At 39.3% G+C, this 17,775-nt stretch overlaps 1 protein-coding gene across 2 annotated transcripts in view; it reads left to right on the top strand.

The window, feature by feature from the left end:
* SUCLG2 (succinate-CoA ligase GDP-forming beta subunit) overlaps positions 1-17,775 on the top strand; it is a 278,401-nt gene that overhangs the window by 45,686 nt on the left and 214,940 nt on the right. For both annotated transcript variants that reach the window (XM_021934245.2, XM_021934246.2), the window contains exon 2: positions 9,855-9,996. In XM_021934245.2, coding sequence (XP_021789937.1) covers positions 9,855-9,996 — 142 coding nt within the window. The remainder of the gene's footprint in view (positions 1-9,854; positions 9,997-17,775) is intronic.

The following is a 17,775-nucleotide window of genomic DNA, read 5'->3' on the forward strand; positions in this document are numbered from 1 at the left end:
CTTCAAGGCTCAGGGCCCATGTTTGTGCACTGGGAGATGATACACCAGCACTGCCTCATTAAAGGGCACGGGTCCTCAGTCAGACGTACCTGTATTTGAATTATGGCTTTGCCTCTGACCAGCTGTGTCACCCTGAGCAGGCACTTAGTTACTCTGAGCCTTCATTTGCTTATCTGTAAAATGGACTTCTGCTGGTATCTTCCTTTATGTGGAGAATTTCACGAGGTAATGCTTTCCAGGTGGAATAACACAGTTTCTGGAACTTCATGGGACTCAGAAATGTTCACTAGTATTTGATTTGGTTCAACAACGTAAGAGTTTGCCAAGGCACCCCAAGAAGAATGAATTCTAAAATAGCAACCTGCTATGATCCAGTTTCTGGATAATCTGAAAGCTCAACTGTCAATTCTTTTTTGGAAGTACAGATGATTTTATTACTATTATTTTAAACTGATGCTGTTTGCTTTACTGCTGGAGGCCTTAGATAAGACATGTGGTACTATCAGAGATGCGTTGTCAATGGAATAAAAATGGCCTCAGGCAGCTGGTCTGATCCTAGTCTGATGTCCTATAAAGAATAACTCAAGTGTTGTTTCTCTTGATGCGGGAACTTTAAAGCACTTTTTTTCTCTAGCCATCCACCCTAATTAAGTTTTGCATCCCTTCAACACTGGCTTTTCAGGTACCATATCATCATTATTATCATTACCAATTTGTCAGCCACTTTATTTGTTCATACTTTAAAATGGAAAACAGTAATTTTAGGTCAGGAATGGCAGTATAGTTTTTGTCTGTGGTGGTTCCAAGTAGTTTTTAGTTGACACAGCATTTACAGACTGACTAAAAAGAGAAAAAGTCAGATGTAATAATAGAAAGCTCCTGAGCTTTTTTAAGGCCGGGGGACCTGGGTTCGAACCTTGCCTCTCTCTTTATCAGATGAGTGGCCTTAGACAAGCTATTTAACCCACTTCTTTCACCTTCAGACTTCTTCTGTGAGATGGGATAACTTTGTTCAGATGAGATGAAAAGTGAATTTACTTATACTAATTAGCACAGGTTTTCTTTTTGAGACAGAGTCTCTCTCTGTCGCCCAGGCTGGAGTGCAGTGGCACGATCTCGGCTCACTGCAACCTCCACCTCCGGGGTTGAAGCCATTCTCCTGCCTCAGCCTCCCGAGGAGCTGGGACTACAGCTGCCTGCCCACCATGCCCGGCTAATTTTTGTATTCTTAGTAGAGACGGGGTTTCACCATGCTGGCCAGGATGGTCTCAATCTCTTGATCTTGTAATCCGTGCCCCTCGGCCTCCCAAAGTACTTGTATTACAGGTGTGAGCCACTGCGCCCGGCCCTAAGTAACACATTTTAAGATGCTTTCTGAATGTGCGATTTTTCTAGTTCTTCCTTTTGCCAATTACTGTTCTTTTTCTGTGATTGTTGAGTGATTCAAGTATAGAAATTCCATGATTACAGTTTAAAAATACCTCCCCAAATGTATTTAAAACAATGAGCAGGGCTCAGTGGGTACTATTAAAACAAAATTATTTATATGATCACCTCCTATTTTTATCTTAATGATTGCCAGATATCTACTTGTTACACCTTTCCTCCACTTTTATATTTCTGAATTAAATAATAATGGGTAACTTTTTTTGAGTACTTGTCATGGGCACCATTTCAGTTTATTTGCATATATTAACTCATTTAATCTTTACAACAGCCTTTGAAGATGGGCCTGTTGGTATCCTCTATTTTATAAACGAGGAAGTGAAACTCATGTCAGCTGCCATTTCTGCCATCCATAGGGTAGGTAGGATCTCTCTGTACCCCTTTTAGAGTTTAAGAACTCAGCCACAGGGAGCTAATTAATTGGTTGATTCATTTCCTTATAGTGTGCAAAACAGGGAGAACACAAGTGGGGAGTGGTGAAGAGTATTGCAGTGCTAAACAAAAGTGACGTTCTGTTTTCAATGAAGACCACTCTTCAGCCTGAACGTGGAGGGAAAAACAGCAGTGTCAGTACCCACATTCCTACTCTTCCTTCTACATCTGACATTATTATTTTGTTCCTTTCCATAGGCTTAGGCTTCTAATCACAATAGTTACTTTTCTTACCTATTTCTGTAGCATGTTTTCATGCTGAAAGAGAAGTTGACATGCTGGTGTCATCATATTAAGGCCTAAACGGAACAGCATTATTGGTATTATTTTTTTCCTCTTACAAACAGGATTCCACTTAATCTCTTTTACAGGATGGCACAGTTAAAGTGCCTTCTTCATCAGAGCCTGTTTTAAACAAGCAGGCCTTTTATTTTATGACACTTATATTGAGACACATTGAGTTATATCTGTCTTTTCATTTGCACCAACACGTTTATTTGAGGCCTCATATTTCCTAGGTAACGTGACTAAGGTAGATTTATCGGTGCTAATTTGCATACAGAACAACATTGGCGAAACTAAAATATAACAAACACATACTAACTTTTGACTTGCCACAGCCCACCAAGCATCTGCCTTCGTTGCCATGCCTGTAATGAGAGGGAAATATATTTTCCTCTGAGTTTACAGCTAATTCCTTGTTTGTATTCCACTGTCGTCACTGCTGTTGAGAGCTAGAAATGAGGTTTAAGAGCCTCTTCATATCTAACAGCAGGAGTTTATATTAGAGGTGGTAGTTCTGTATAACAGAAAATGCGACTTTTGCTCACCCACCTCGATTTCATACCACATTTGAAGAACCCCGCTTCATTTAAGTAAGGGGCAAGCCCTTTGTTTTGCAGACAAGTTCATAGAGACTTAAGGCTACACCATTGTGTTAAAGCCTGGCTTGTATTTCTTTTTCTCAATGTTGCTTTTAAGTAAATTGATATTTATGGAACAAATAATAAATGAATTTATTTAACAAAATTTTTTAAAATTACAGATTAAGTTGAAATTTCTTGGTCTGCCCTTCCCAAGTTTACTGGCAGTAGGTTGGTGAACATTATCTGGACCTTTTCTTATTCATTTACTTATGCATTTATGTATCCTTAGAAGATACACATTATTGCTTCATGTGTGAACATGTGTGTCTAATATACATTCTCCTACTGTATATATTGTTCTGCAACTTGTTGGGTTTTTTTAGTCTTGTGCCTTGTAGAATAATCAGTGCTACTATGTTCAGACTTAATAGGCTAGATTAGTCAATGCTGTTATAATGAGTTATTCCTAAGATCTCAGTGGTTAACACATCAAGCGTTTATTTCTCAGTCATGCATATGTGGGTCAGGTGACATCCCCCATGTTGTAACTCTTATAATCCAGCCTAATCTCACCTGTGACTCCACCATCTCCACATGTGGCTTCCAGGTCCTTGTAGCTAACAAATAGGGCTCTGGAGGGTTGCACATGGTCTCTTAAAAGTTTTGGCATACTAGCTACAAGGAAACTGAGAAATGTAGGGGTACACATGGTTACATGGTGATACTGTGTTGCTATAGATAATTTTAAATACTTTACACAGTCAGAGTATATTATAGTTTGTTTTGCCAGTCTCTTATTTGATGGGCATTTGGATCATTTCCAATCTTATCCTTTTGTTATGTACAATTCTACAGAGAAGATCTTGCATGTATCTCTGGTACATGTTTTGCTAGGATAGATACCCAGGAAGCAGACTTACCAGGTCAGAGGATGAGGGTGCTTTAGTTTTCATAAACACTGTCAAATTGATTTGGAAGGTGGTTGCACTAGTGTTCTGTTGTAAGGGTAGTATCTGAGAAAGTACATTTCACCAGACCTTCAACGACAATAGTATCAGATCTCGTGTGTGTGTGTGCGCGTGTGTGTGTATGTTTGTGTTCAGTAGCATCTTCATTCCTTTTGGCAAAATGGCTTCTTCTGTTTTGTTTGAATTTCTGTTTTCTTGATTACTAGTAAGTCCTGGCCTCTTTCTAATACTGCTTTATGCTGCCTTCCCAAGTGAGCAATACTAGTGTGCAAAGTCGGGCTGAAGAAGGATGGAGCAAGTGCAGAGCCAGTGGGTAGACACTTTTCCCTTTCGGGGTACCCAGCTCAGGGACATTTCTTTTGATATTCTCTATTGATTCCCCCACCTCCCCACCCCAGGTGCTATTTCAGTTGTCTCTACACCTCTAATTTTAAAACCATGGGGCGAAGGATGATTTCTTGGGCATGTCGTTTTTTGTTTTTTGGTTTTTTTCTGTGTAGCTGTCTAGTTTTGTGCTTGGAGTTTTTATGTCAGTTTTTGCCCACTTAGCCATTGTCTTGTTATCTCCTGGTTTTCTTTGTCCCCTGCCTCATTTTTCATTCTTTTTCTTCTGCTTCTGCTCCCTTGTTCCCATAGGCCCTTAAATCTTTATGTGCTGCTTTTCTTTTAAGTTGTATTTTTCCCGTTCCCCTCCAAGCTTAGAAATGGTTGCTGTATCAAAGAAACACAGGAAGGAAGGGAAGGATGGCAAGGATATTGTACAAGTCCAAAGGGAACAAAACCTAGGTGCCCACCTACCCCAGCTAGTTTAAGAACATGATGCTGTTCCTAAGATGGTCACTTTGCCAAAATCCATGTGAAGAAAGGAAAGAAGCTAAGAATTAGTTCCAGCTTTCATCAGGCCTCTGGCTTACTATATGATCCCTAGGCAAGTCACTTTCCCTCATTAGGCCTCCAGGTTCCTGACTGTAAACTGAGGACCCCAGTGGTCCCTTTGTATCATGAAACCCCAATATTTGAAAGATGTGACTAACTGGGAAACTTCTCCAGTATAGGGTCCCAAATACCTTTGTAAAAGTGGATTCTGCCATTCCCCTTCACCTTCAACCTGCGAAGCACTGAGTCAGTAAGGGCCCGGTCGGGAAGACAGGGATTCCTTGAGGTCATTTAATAGAATTTAACAAAGGGTAGGAAAGAGTGTAAGGCACACAGGCTGGGAAGGCAACACAGAGATGGATGGACAACAGCAGGAATCTTCCGTGAGCCGTAGGAGAGGAAGGAAGTGGTGTTGGCAGAGTCCAGGGCCAGCTGTTGGAAGCAGAAGTCATGGCAGGGGAGGCAGTGGGAGCTGGAATGTGGAAGAAAGAGCTGTCTGGAGAGACCTGGAGCTTCAGAGGAGATGCCGTTGCACCCACAAAGAGGACAACAAAGCCTGGTGTCTTCCCCCTATTGTTCAGTCTCTGAACAGAGTGCCAAGTTTAGGCAGAAGAGCCTGTGGAATGGTCCTGAGGGCAGGCTGGCAAATGATTGGCAGAAACAATCAAAAGGCACGGGGCAGATGATCTTTATGCTCCATTCCATTGCTTGCATTTTAGAATTCATGGATTCTCTGGGAGATTCTTCATGTCTCCTGCAGCAAAGATGTTAGTTTAGGGTCATAACAGGTAGCTCTTCTTAGGAGTTGAAATAAACTTCTACCATTCTAGCATCTTAGGACAAGACCTACTCACATCTCCACCTCCCTCCCTCCCAAAGCCTGGAGTAGTTACATTTTACCTTACATGAGCTCTGTCAGCATTTCATGAAAGCCCTATTCCTGGTAGACTTTTGACAAAAGGGACAGTATTTTACTTATCTCTTTTCTCAGTCTGTATCACCACAGAGCCTCTGGGGCCATAATACAAACACAGGGAACCAACAATGTTACCCAATTGATCCAGAAGCTTTACTGTTTCTTAGTAACCTGTGATCTTAGGCAAGTTCAGCCCCAGTTTCCTAATTTGTAACATGGCTTTATTGGTCAGTGAAGCCGATTGGGCAAAAAGGTTGTGCAATAGTAACAACCCCCAGAATTTCGGTGGCTAAAAATCCACAAAGGTGTATTTTTTACTACACATTTATGTAAAGTCACTTGGTATATGACCATCCTTACTCTGGTCCCTGGCTGATAGATTAGCTGCCATCTTGAATGTTGCCATTCCGCATATCTAGAGAGGGCGAACTTGGATGGGGTGGGAGGGATGGCAATTAACTGTTGGCCTGAATGCGTCACGCAACTTATGTACTCACAACTTACTGGCTGGAACTAGTTAATTGATATGATACTGTGATATAATAAAAAAAATAACATATTTGGTCTTTACCTCTGGTTCCTGACACACAGTTCCTAAGACCCTTGGGATATCTGAAGTGATGAGTGTCTTTTGTACCTTAATGAGATGACTAGTGGTTGGAGTCCCCTAGGTAGCTTCAGGATTGTGACTGGTTACTAGAAAGCCCAAGGCATAATTAGAGGATTGAGACTTTCGGCCCCATCCTCCCAGTCTCTGGGGAAGAGAGAGGGACTGAAAGTTGACTTAATCGCCAATGGCTAATGAGGTAACAATCATGCCTATATAATAAAACCATAAAACCTTAAGAGGACAAGGTTTGGAGAGCTTCCAGATTGCCAAATATATGGTGGTATCTGGAAGGTGGTACTCCCAGAGAGGTCATGGAAGCTCCATGGACTTACTTTGTTATGTACACCTCTTCCATCTGGCTGTTCACCAGTGTCTTTTGTCGTATCCTTTATAAATAACTGGTAAATGTCAGCAGTGGTTTTTGTGAGCTCTGTTAGCCATCCTATAAAATTTATTAAACCCGAGGAGGGGGTCTTGGGAACTCCCAGTTGATAGCTGATTGGTCAGAAGCACAGGTAAAATAACCTGAGGCTTGTGCCCGGCATCTGAAGTGGGTATAGTCCTGTGGGACTGAGCCTCTAACCTGGGAGATCTGATGCTAACTCTAGGTAGTAGATATGGCATCACTTAACTTCAGCTGAAGTAAGGAAGTGCCTAGAGCGAAGAAGACTGGGCATATTTCTTGATTTACACTAATGACAGCTACAGAGAGAGAGAATAATTCTTGACATTTCCTGATTGTTTTAACCATGAAACATGAATATTTAATATAATGCCTAACTCAAGATAAATGCTGAATTAATAGTAGATGGAACTGTTATCATTACTATTCAGCAGTTTATATTACATTTCCAGCATACTTTCTACCATCCATTTGCATAGCAGATTTCTCCTCACCCTTTTTTACAACTGAAAATGCAGAAGTAAACGTAAATTATTTTTCTGTAGATTTATCACAATTATGTTTTTTTTTTTTTTGAGACTGAGTCTCTCCCTGTAACCCAGGCTGGAGTGCAGTGGCATAATCATAGCTCACTGCAGCCTCAGCCTACAGGCTCAAGTTATTCTCCAGCCGCAGCCACCCAATTAGCTGGGACTATGGGCATGCACCACCACACCCAGCTAATGTTTTTACCTTGTGTAGAGGCAGGGTCTCACTATGTTGGCCAGGCTGATCTTGAACTACTGGGCTCAAGCAATCTTCCTACGGCAGTCTCTCAAGATATTGGGATTACAGGTGTGAACCACTGCACCTGCCCACACCCAGCTACAAATTCTTAGTAAGTGGAGTTGTCTTGAAGCTTTAGAGCCAGTCAGGGTCCTACTCTTCCACGTTTTGGATTGACAAAAATAGGTGATTATTCTGTAAAAGAATTCCTTTGTGGAGTGATAGCCGGGTATCATCAGTGGTTTTGGAACTGTGCTCACTGTCCTGGTTTTCAATTTAAGAGCATCAGACTTTAAGCTGGCTTTCATTTGAGTCAGTGTGGAAATAGTCAATATATGTTATATGTCTGTGAAGCTGGCCTCTGGATCAATTGCAATTAGTTTTCAGCAGATTGCATTAACATATCTAAAATTAATACGGCAAGTGTTCTGATGAAAAGGAATTGACCACAACCACATTGTGGCTGTTTTTAGTCTCCCTCAAATGCTCTTTTCAAACTATATTTTTTCTTCTTTGGTTAATGGCTTTAAATTGGTACGTCAACGTAGACATAATCTATTGATTGTTCCCATTTGCCTTTTAAGAGTGGTCCTAGATAATAGCACACAGCTAATGTTTAATGTTTTCTTTCACTAAGGAGCTTTTTCGCTAAATGCCTTCAACTTGTATTTTTCTTTGTATGTTATATAACACGCTATTAAGACTATAAAGCCTTTGAGTGTGTTCATTTACAGAAGTTTGTGTTTTTCAAATTACTAATGTTTCATCAAGACTTAAAAAGTAAGATTAAGAAATAATGTATAGTTAAAAAATAATATATAGTAAATGATGTGAGCATTGCTTGTCTGGCAATTTATGTTTATCCCAGTATTATTTATTTCTAAAGAAGAAGTATAGGCAACTTCAATGTTAAAAACAAAACCAAACCATCATTACCAGCGGCTATAAGGACAGAACAGAGAGCTATCTTTAGGCTTTATCATGTTGAAATTTGATTTTTTTACCAGTGTGTATACATTATATTATGTTTATTTCAGGTCTTAAGGACTAACTTGTACTTTTTTCTTTTTAGAGGTGGCCAGTTTCTGGGAATGAAAAGTTGTCTGTATCAGGAGACAAAAGGCAGGGTTGATTCATTTGGCCATCTAAGTGGCATTTTTTGGATGTCTTTCGTATGTCAAGCACTGTTACCTTCTTCATAGAGATACAGAGAAGTTTAAGGCACACTTTCTACCCTTTAGTGGAACACAATCTAGTTGTGGGGTTCTAGAGCTTTGAATCACCCTATTTCAAAAGAGCTCCATGAGTACATCATAGCTTGGGGATACCAGAAGAAAATGACATTGTAAGGACACAGTAGACGTCCTGAAAGGTAATGGCTCCATGTGATGAAGCCCTGTGGGCCTCACTTTTATGGTGTGTGTGACACTGCCTTGGACATCCACCAAAGCCATGGACAGAAGCCAGTAGGGATTGTATCAGGTGATGTCCATGTACTACCAGTCTTGTGATCCAGTTGCGTGATTGATGTTTTGGTTTGTGCATTAATGATATTGTCATCCTACCTCATGTGAGTAGTGTTTCCTTTGCCTAGGACTCATGGATGGAAAGGAGCTTACATTAAGTGTATTCATTTTTCCTTTTTCCTTTTAAAAATGGGGCTTATGGATTTGGTAGGGAATACTGTTGATATTGGATAAAATGTAAAGAATTTATTTGTTCATGTTATTGTGTCCTTTGACTATGTCCTTTTAACGCAGATAAAAACATGTAGTGCATGTTGGAAAACCACTTCTACTGGAAACTTAAGCAAGATTCCTTTAATACACAAGTTGCAGTTTAGGAACTAATTTAATTAATGGTGACTCTTTCAGGTTATTGCACTCAACCTTGGCGCATGAAAGAGATAATCTCGTTAAACACACAATGGCCCTACCTAGACTCTGTTAAAAACTATGGTAAAGAAATGAACTAGTCTGTGGCCCAGTGACTTCAGAGTGTTTAAACAAATTTCCTGAAAAACCTTACAATGATTAACAGTCTATATACAGTTATTAAAATAATGCTATGCTCTTTATTTATTTGGGGTGAGAGGTGGGGAGCCATATCCATATAATAGAGTCCTTAACAGTTTTTAAGATAACTTATTGTGAAATACTTGTAGACTTACAGGAAGTTGCAAAAATAGTATAGCAGCCCCATGTACCCTTCATCCAACTTCCCCTAATACTGACACCTCATGTAGTTGTGGTACAATATCAAAAGCAGGAAATTGATATTTATGTAATATTATTAACTAGATCACAGACCTCACTCAGCTTTCAGCATTTTTAAAAAACCTGCGTTCATTTGTGTGTATATAGTTGTCCTTAACAGTTTTTGTTAAAAAATAAATAATTAAGCATGAATTTAAGTGGATTTTTTTTTTTTTTTTTTTTTTTTGCTTTTGCTTCTCTCAATTCTGGGTTGCTGATTGCCAGTCGACATTACCTCTAAGCCTGGCCATATAGGTTGACTTTTATTTTTCTTGTTATTAATGAATGTTCTTACCTCTCTCCTTCAATTTCTGTAGGCAGTTCAATTAACCTCCAGAAGATGGCTGAACCTGCAGGAATACCAGAGCAAGAAACTGATGTCTGACAACGGAGTGAGAGTTCAAAGATTCTTTGTAGCAGACACTGCGAATGAAGCTCTTGAGGCTGCTAAGAGACTAAGTAAGCTTATTCATAATGGGTGAAATACACTTGCCCAAATCAGTGAATTCACAGGTAGCGGTTTCCCAGTAGTTAATTTTTTGTTGTTGTTGTGGGTTAAACTGAGAGGGGCAGATACAGGGGAGAGCTTAAAATTGCAAAAACAAAAAAGTCCAGATTGCCTCGTGTACATGTGTGTAAGTGTGCAGGAATCACGTGGTGACTGCAGGATGAGGGGAGGGGTCTGCTTTCAGAGCTTTGTCCCTGTGAGTCTTCAGTCCTGCTGACCTGGGAGGAGATGTGGAATCACAGAACAGCCTTCAATGTGATGGCCTGGGTGTAGGAGAATAGAGCCCTTCTTCCCTGGCGCACCTAGAGGTTTCCTCTAGACCGGGCCCTGCCTAACCCATGCTGCATGAGATTCACAGACACCTCTGTGTCCTCAGTTCCACCAGGATCACTCACTGGAGGCACTTGGCCTAAGTGTCAAAAACCTTAGAACAGGCTCTGTGGGGTGGCTCATGCCTATAATCTCAGTACTTTGAGAGGCTGAGGAGGGAGGATCACTTGAGTCCAGGAGTTTGAGACCAGCCTGTGCAACATAGCAGAACCCATTTATACAAAAACTAAAAAATTTAGCCTAGTATGGTGGTATATGTCTGTTGTCCTAGCTACTTTGGAGGCCTAGGGCAGGAGGATCACTTGAGCCCAGGAGTTTGAGATTGCAGTGGGCTATGATCACACTAATATACTCTAGCCTGGGTGACAGAGTGAGACCCTATCTCTTTAAAAAAAAAAAAAAAATTTAGAACAACAGACAACTTCCCTTTCTTTTCAGTATCCCTTAGGGAGGGTGTATCCTTAGAAATTCTTACAGTATGAGCATGAGGGTGTTTTCATCCCAGCTGTTTTTGAAATGAAGAATCATGCAACAGTGGAGCATGGGTCAATAATGTGTGGAGGGAATGGATGGAAGCCTTCAACAATATTTGATGACACAAAAGGAAATTGTGATCCATGTTAACTAACAAAGGAAATGATAACTGCAATTTAAAGAAGCAAAAAATATCAATTTAGGAAAACTTTATTCTTTTACATGAGATAGCAGCACATGGAATGTCACTCCACGGTAGTTTTTTAGAGATTTTAGTCACTATTTCACCCAGTTTTGTCAGCTGTGGGTTAGTGGCTGGGAGAAACATGGCTGAAGGGCTTGAGAAGCCATTCATTGCAGGATGAATCAGTTGTTGACATCCTTCTTTAAGTCCCTTAGAACATGGGGGAGAGTGCCGTCTGAATGACTGGAGGAGACCAAAGGCAAGAGCATGACTTTAAAGTCAAGCTAACTTTGCTTCAGTGTTTTGCCCTCCCTTTTACCAGCTTTAGAATTTTGCAGAAATACCTTCTCCGTCCTTGCCTCAGTTTCTTTATCTGTAGGCCAAAGCTAATAGTACTTATTTCCCAATGCTATTGCGAGTCTTTAAGAGTGTATTAGTCTATTCTCGTGCTACTAATAAAGACATACCTTAGACTGGGTAATTTATAAAGGAAAGAGGTTTAGTGGACTCACAGTTCCACATGGCTGGGGAGACCTCACAATCATAGTGGAAGACAAAGGAAGAGCAAAGGAATGTCTTACTTGGTGGCAGATGAGAACTCGTGCAGGGGAACTCCCATTTATAAAACTGTTAGATCTCGTGAGACTTACTCACTACCATTAGAACAGTATGGGGAAAGCTGCCCCAGTGATTCAGTTATCTCCACCTGGCCCCACCCTTGACATGTGGGGATTATTACAATTCAAGGTGAGATTAGGGTGTGGACAGCCAAACCACATCAAAGGGAGATTGTTGTGTGGTAGAACATCTAGCCAGTTTTCCTACTTATACATCCAGATATTAGGGATCAGGTCCTGCTGTCTGCCTTTCAGTGAGCATCCCCCTCTGTGTGGCATGCAGACTCTCTAGGTATCAGTCTGGATTGCCACTGTCTAGTAGGAGTATAATGTGAGCCACATAAGTATTTTAAAGTTTTCTAACAGTCACGTTAAAAAAATGAAAAATAAATGGGTAAAATTAATGTTCATAATACATTCTGTTTACTCCAGTATATCGAAAACAACATCATTTCAGCATGGATTTAATGGAGTTACCAACGGGATATTTTGTGTTCATTTCTTTGTTCCGATCTTCGGCAACCTGGTTGGAATTCTACACTTCCAGCACATCTCATTTCAGACCAGTCACATTTCAGGTGCTCAAGAGACTTATGTGGCTAGTGGCTACCATCTAGCACAGCGCAGATATGGACACCAGAAGGATTTGCATGTGCATCCTTCAGCCTTGGGAATGCAGTTGTTTCCCACTAAAAATAAAGAATTGTGAGTAACAACTTAGTTTTATCCAGGGATCAGTAGCAAAGGTTGAGAGTGTAAGATAGAGGCACTCTCCATATTTCAATTTTCTGATTTTCTATGCTCTTTTAAGAGTAAGTGCGTAGGTACTTCAGCTAGTAATTGTTGTTCTTTGAACTTTTTGACATTCTTCCAGATGCTAATACACCAGACCCTCTCTATGTTATGTCAGTTGAAATGTATATGTGTTCTTTTCTGGAACAAATATTTATTGAGAGTCAACCATGTACTAGGCACTGTGGACACAGCTGTGGAAGACAGGCAAACCCTTTTTCTTCATAGAATTTACGTTCTAGAAATAAAATTAATTTGTAATTTTCAGATTAAATGTAGAAATTGAAGTGACTTATATTTTAATAAATGAAAATTAATTTCATTTTTAAAAACTATCAAGATTGGTTTTTACCATGAAAAAATCCCAGTAAAATTAGATCTAAACCTGGATGAGAGCTCCTCAGTGAACTGTGATACTAGACTCAGTAAAGGTTAGTACTGTATTCCAGCCTTTTCGTAAGAAAGGATCATTTTTGTTTTATACTCTTGTGGTTTGGGGATTGGGAAGTGAGAGCAAAGAAATGTAAAGTTCAAGTTGGTCTTTGATCTTATTTCCCCGTTATTTTCTTTGAAGCACTAGCATTACAGGTATAACTAAGTTTTTTAAGATAATTCTGGAAGCCAGTTGATTACTCCCCTCACCTCTCTTAGGCATAACAGCTAATCTCTTTGAGATATTCCTGGAGATATGTACTTAGTGAACTAATTGACTTCTTAGTTATGGGTTTGTTTTATGAACATTTAGCCATTGTATTGTGGTTGGGGATTGTATACTATGCTTTTTATTTTTATTTGTATTTATTTTTGACTTCTTTTAGAGACAGGGTCTCACTCTATCACCCAGGCTGGAGTGCAGTGGTATAATCATAGTTCACCGCAATCTCCAACTCCTGGGCTTGACTGATCCTCCCACGTCAGCCTCCACAGTAGCTAGGACTACAGGCGCACACCACCATACCTGGCTAATTTTTATATCTTTATTTTTTGTAGAGATGGGGTCTCTCTGTGTTGCCCAGTTTGGCCTCAAGTGATCCTCCTGCCTCAGCCTCTCGAAGTGCTGGGATTACAGCCGAGAGCCATTGCACCTGGTTGTATCATGCTTTCAATAGAATTTCTGCTCTGGAGAAATGAGCAGTGTTGCATTGACATGCTGGAGCTGGGACAAGGGAGGGAAAAAAAAGAGACAATAAAGCAATTTTAAGTAAAAGAAAATTAGTTCTTCAGGTATGCTTTCAAGAAATACAAACTGGATAAAGGGTTGAGAATGATAAAAGGATTGACAAAATCAAACTGGATAAAGGAATGGAGAATGATGCATGGTTGTGTGTGTGTGCATATAGGAGCGTGTGATTGTGTGTGCACGCAGGTTTCACCTGTGCATATCTGTGATGCTCCTTAAGGTGGTATGGCCAACAGAGGGCCTGTTCCTGTCTAGGGCTAAACAGCAATTTGGAAAATTCAAGCTCCTTATTTGGTGAATGAATGAGTAATCCTTCCTGTACTCAGTGAGTAGTTTTGGTAGAAGGAAGGACTCCTCTGATTTCTGTTGTTGAATCGTTTTGGTCTAAGGGGAAATTTATAGCATTAGAAGAGGATATGGAACCAATTCTAGTTGGTTAAAAGTGAAATGAGTTGATCATAAATATAAAAATTGTGTGCACATCACTGAGATTAGCTGGAGAGAGCAAAACAAGAAGAATCTGGCAAAAATTCAGAGTATTTACATTCTTGTCACCACAAGATTGACAGAACCAAGAGCACAATTGAAATTTTAGCAAATAGATTTGAGGTTAAGATTAAAACTGGATTTTGCACACATCTTCCTGATTGTAATGAAAAAATGGGACCTTCACCCTATAATTACGATACTATCATGGGAGAAAATTGCCTAGAATGATAATGTGTTTAACATTCAGAAAGTGCTGTCATCAATCATCATCATCATCATCATCATCATCATCATCATCATCGTCGTTGTCGTCAATGGCAGCAAATTCCGGGAGGTTCATTACTGTTGTGATTCTAACTCACAGAGAGATCAGAGACATCATAATAACTATCCTGCTAATCATGTGTTAGGAGAGTTCATATTTTAATTAGAAAGATTTGTAAATAATTGAAAGGTATTTGCTTACCTTTCTACTTTATTCATATTTTGATGTGTTTTGAAATGACATTTTATAAAATATTTTGAAAATAAATGTGATGTTAATCATATCTGTGATTTCCAGGGTGACCTCTGTGCGAATTGTCTCTTTCTTTGTGCCTGAACCTGCATTCCTACTTGTCTGTTGACCACTTGTTCATGGGTGTCTTTGGCACACTTGACCCAAATGGAACTTGTCATCTCTTGGTTGCTCCAAACCTTCTCTTCCTCTTCTCGCCACCCTGCTTAGCCAGCTGAAATAGCTCTGCATCCTTAATATCTCTCATGTCTATTATATTCAGTTAGTTGCCAAATTCAGTCATTGCTTATGTCATTTTACAAGCAAGGAAACAGGCAAGATAAAGTTAAAAAAACATGCTGAGATTATAGAGCTAATTGACAAAGATGATGGGATTTTAATCCAGTCAGATTAGATTAAATCTCCCCTGGCATTTTCCTTTTTGCTAACTTGGTGATGATATTCTTGGGAAATTTTTATGTGTGGGTCAGCATTTTAAAGATGGAAAATGCATATTAATCAAATTAGAAGATTGGATTAAAACTAGACAGGCAGGTTTTAAGGTGCAATATATAGAAACTGTGTAATCTGCAGATATTTTCTTAATGATTCATTTGGTTTTATCTCTGAGCAAATAGAACCTTTTGCTGTATAGTTATGGAAAGCTTGTTAATTTGAACATTTGTTTAAAATGGGTAATGCAAACATTTTGTTTCTGAAACATTGTTCCTAATGGTAAGATATTGAGTGAGATCCTCATTTTCTTGCATAGAAAATGGATTCATATCTGAGAGAGCAAATTTAGTTTGAATTAAGTTTTTAATGTGTGGATAATATTCATTGCTGCTACCATTTTTCGGAGCCACCTTTTATAATCACGCTTTAAAGGAGGAGTTGTTTATGTTGCATACAATTTTCTTAGGAGGCTTATTAAGTACATACTTTTCTTCTCTTATGGATTAAATTAATGAATACAGCCAGCAGAACATTACAGAATACCTACTGTGTGAATGACTGATCTTCATGTTACCTTTTCAGTTCTCTTTGAAGGTGAATGAAGGATTGTGTCTCTCATATCACTGGAAAGACCTGTCTTAAAAAAGCATTGGTATATAAACTTAGATGAATTGTGTCTAGGACTAGTACCTTTCAGTTTTTAGAATCTCCACAATTTATTAATTATTCCATGCATGTTGACATGAGACTCTTGCCATTTGATTAAGCAAGAAAATTGCATTTCAAAAACTCACATTTTTATTTTTTGTCAGGAAAGAAAATTGAACTATGAATGGAGAAATTAATCTTCTCTGAGCTAATGACATGCATCCTAAAATGGAGATAAGGAGCTTTTATTGAACTTGGCTAGTTTTTGATTGCTTTCAGCTATAACATGTTTCCATTCGTCAATATGATAACTTGCTCTTTTGGTTTTATGTAATCGCGTCCTAAAGCCTGGTGAATTACTTAACACCATTAAGGAATTGTATTTTATGTAAAAAAGGAATTGCTGCCCATTCGCTACTGATTGACATGTACTATTAATCCCATAGGCAATTAAATACATTGCAAGCTTCTTTGATTGTCGTGGCTTTGTCCTATCACATGTGGTTAGGATCTTGCAAAAAGATCTTAATATCCTTTTTGTTGAGATGATGGTCATTTTTGTCTTATAATGACAGACAAGGATAACATTGATTTTTGTGAAGTAAGTTTTCATTTTACCAACATATCAGCTGCCCATTATTTTGCCTTTGGAGTCAATAATATAAAGCTGCTCCTAGGGTAATGGCATATGTGGTCCATCAGAGGTTGAAGCGGTATCTGCTTTCTAGGAATAACAGTCGTGTCCTCACCAGATAGATGGTTTCTGTGGTGTGGTTTGATTGCGTTCCTGGCTGCTGTTGGCCTCTTTGCTTCCTTCCCATTTTTTAAGTCTGATTCTCCTGACTTCTTGGTGATTATGTGAGCCTTCCAATTTCTTTTTTGTAATTTAGTTCATGCTTATTTCACCTAGAGTTAATTTCTGTTGCTTGCTGCTAAGAACCTGGTCTCATCCAGATAGAGTGCTTCTCATAGGTCCTCAGAGACAGTAGATGCTCACAAATAAATATTGTTATTCAGAAAATGTTCACTTGCTCATGCTCACTTGCAAATGCTCCTTAAAGGAGCACCTGAAATGAAATTGATGGTTTTCCCTAACTGTATTTATAAAGAGGATATCCCATTCAACAAGTTGTAGCTTTTAATGACATTTTTCTATTGTATGTATTTTTGCAAAGAGATCCCCCTTTTATAAAATGTTATTTTTTCTTCTTCCTAAGTCCGCAAATATAAATGGTCTTCTCTGGTCATCTCCTTAGAATTTCTCTGTGCTAGAATATCTTTTCCCTAAGCGTCTTGTGGTATTCACTGAATAGAAGCAGCAGGAGACCTGCAGAGTGAAGGGAGAGATCAAGGCGGGTTGTGGGCAGGCAGGCTTTATGGGCGTGTACATGTAGCTTCCTTTCAGTTTCCTAAGAAACAAATGAGAACAGTACTTTGAAACTCAATGCCTTAACTTCAATTTTAACAGTCTACTAAAGCAAGCATTAATTCTTCTTACAGTTTAACCAATAAAAATAATAGTGGTGGCATTTAAGCTTTGGGCCTTTACCATGTGCCTAGTATTGTGCTGAGCATTTCACAAATATTATCTCCTGGAATCTTCATCTAAACCAAAGGGAAAGACTTTCGTTTAGTGACTGGTACTGAGTATCACCAGATCTCTTCATGCCCATGATTGTGTATCCACGGTAACTAACATAATTTTACTTTCTGTCTTTTCAGTGTGTCATTAATGGAGTTATGTATTATCTTGTGTTTATTCTTATTTTTTTAATTTTTAATTTTTTAATTTTTTGAGACACAGTTTCTTTCTGTTGCCCCAGCTGGAGTTAGGGGGTGCTATCTTAGCTCACTGCAACCTCTGCCTCCTGGGTTCAGGCGATTCTCATGCCTTAGCACCCTGAGTATCTGGGATTACAGGCGTGCACCACTATGCCCAGCTAATTTTTATATTTTTAATAGACACGGAGTTTCACCATGTTGCCCAGGATTGTCTCAAACTCCTGGCCTCAAGTGATCTTCCCACCTTGGCCTCCCAAATTGCTGGCTTTTGGGAGGTCAAGG

This window comes from Papio anubis, chromosome 2, assembly GCF_008728515.1.
Source record: "Papio anubis isolate 15944 chromosome 2, Panubis1.0, whole genome shotgun sequence".
Taxonomy (NCBI): domain Eukaryota; kingdom Metazoa; phylum Chordata; class Mammalia; order Primates; family Cercopithecidae; genus Papio; species Papio anubis.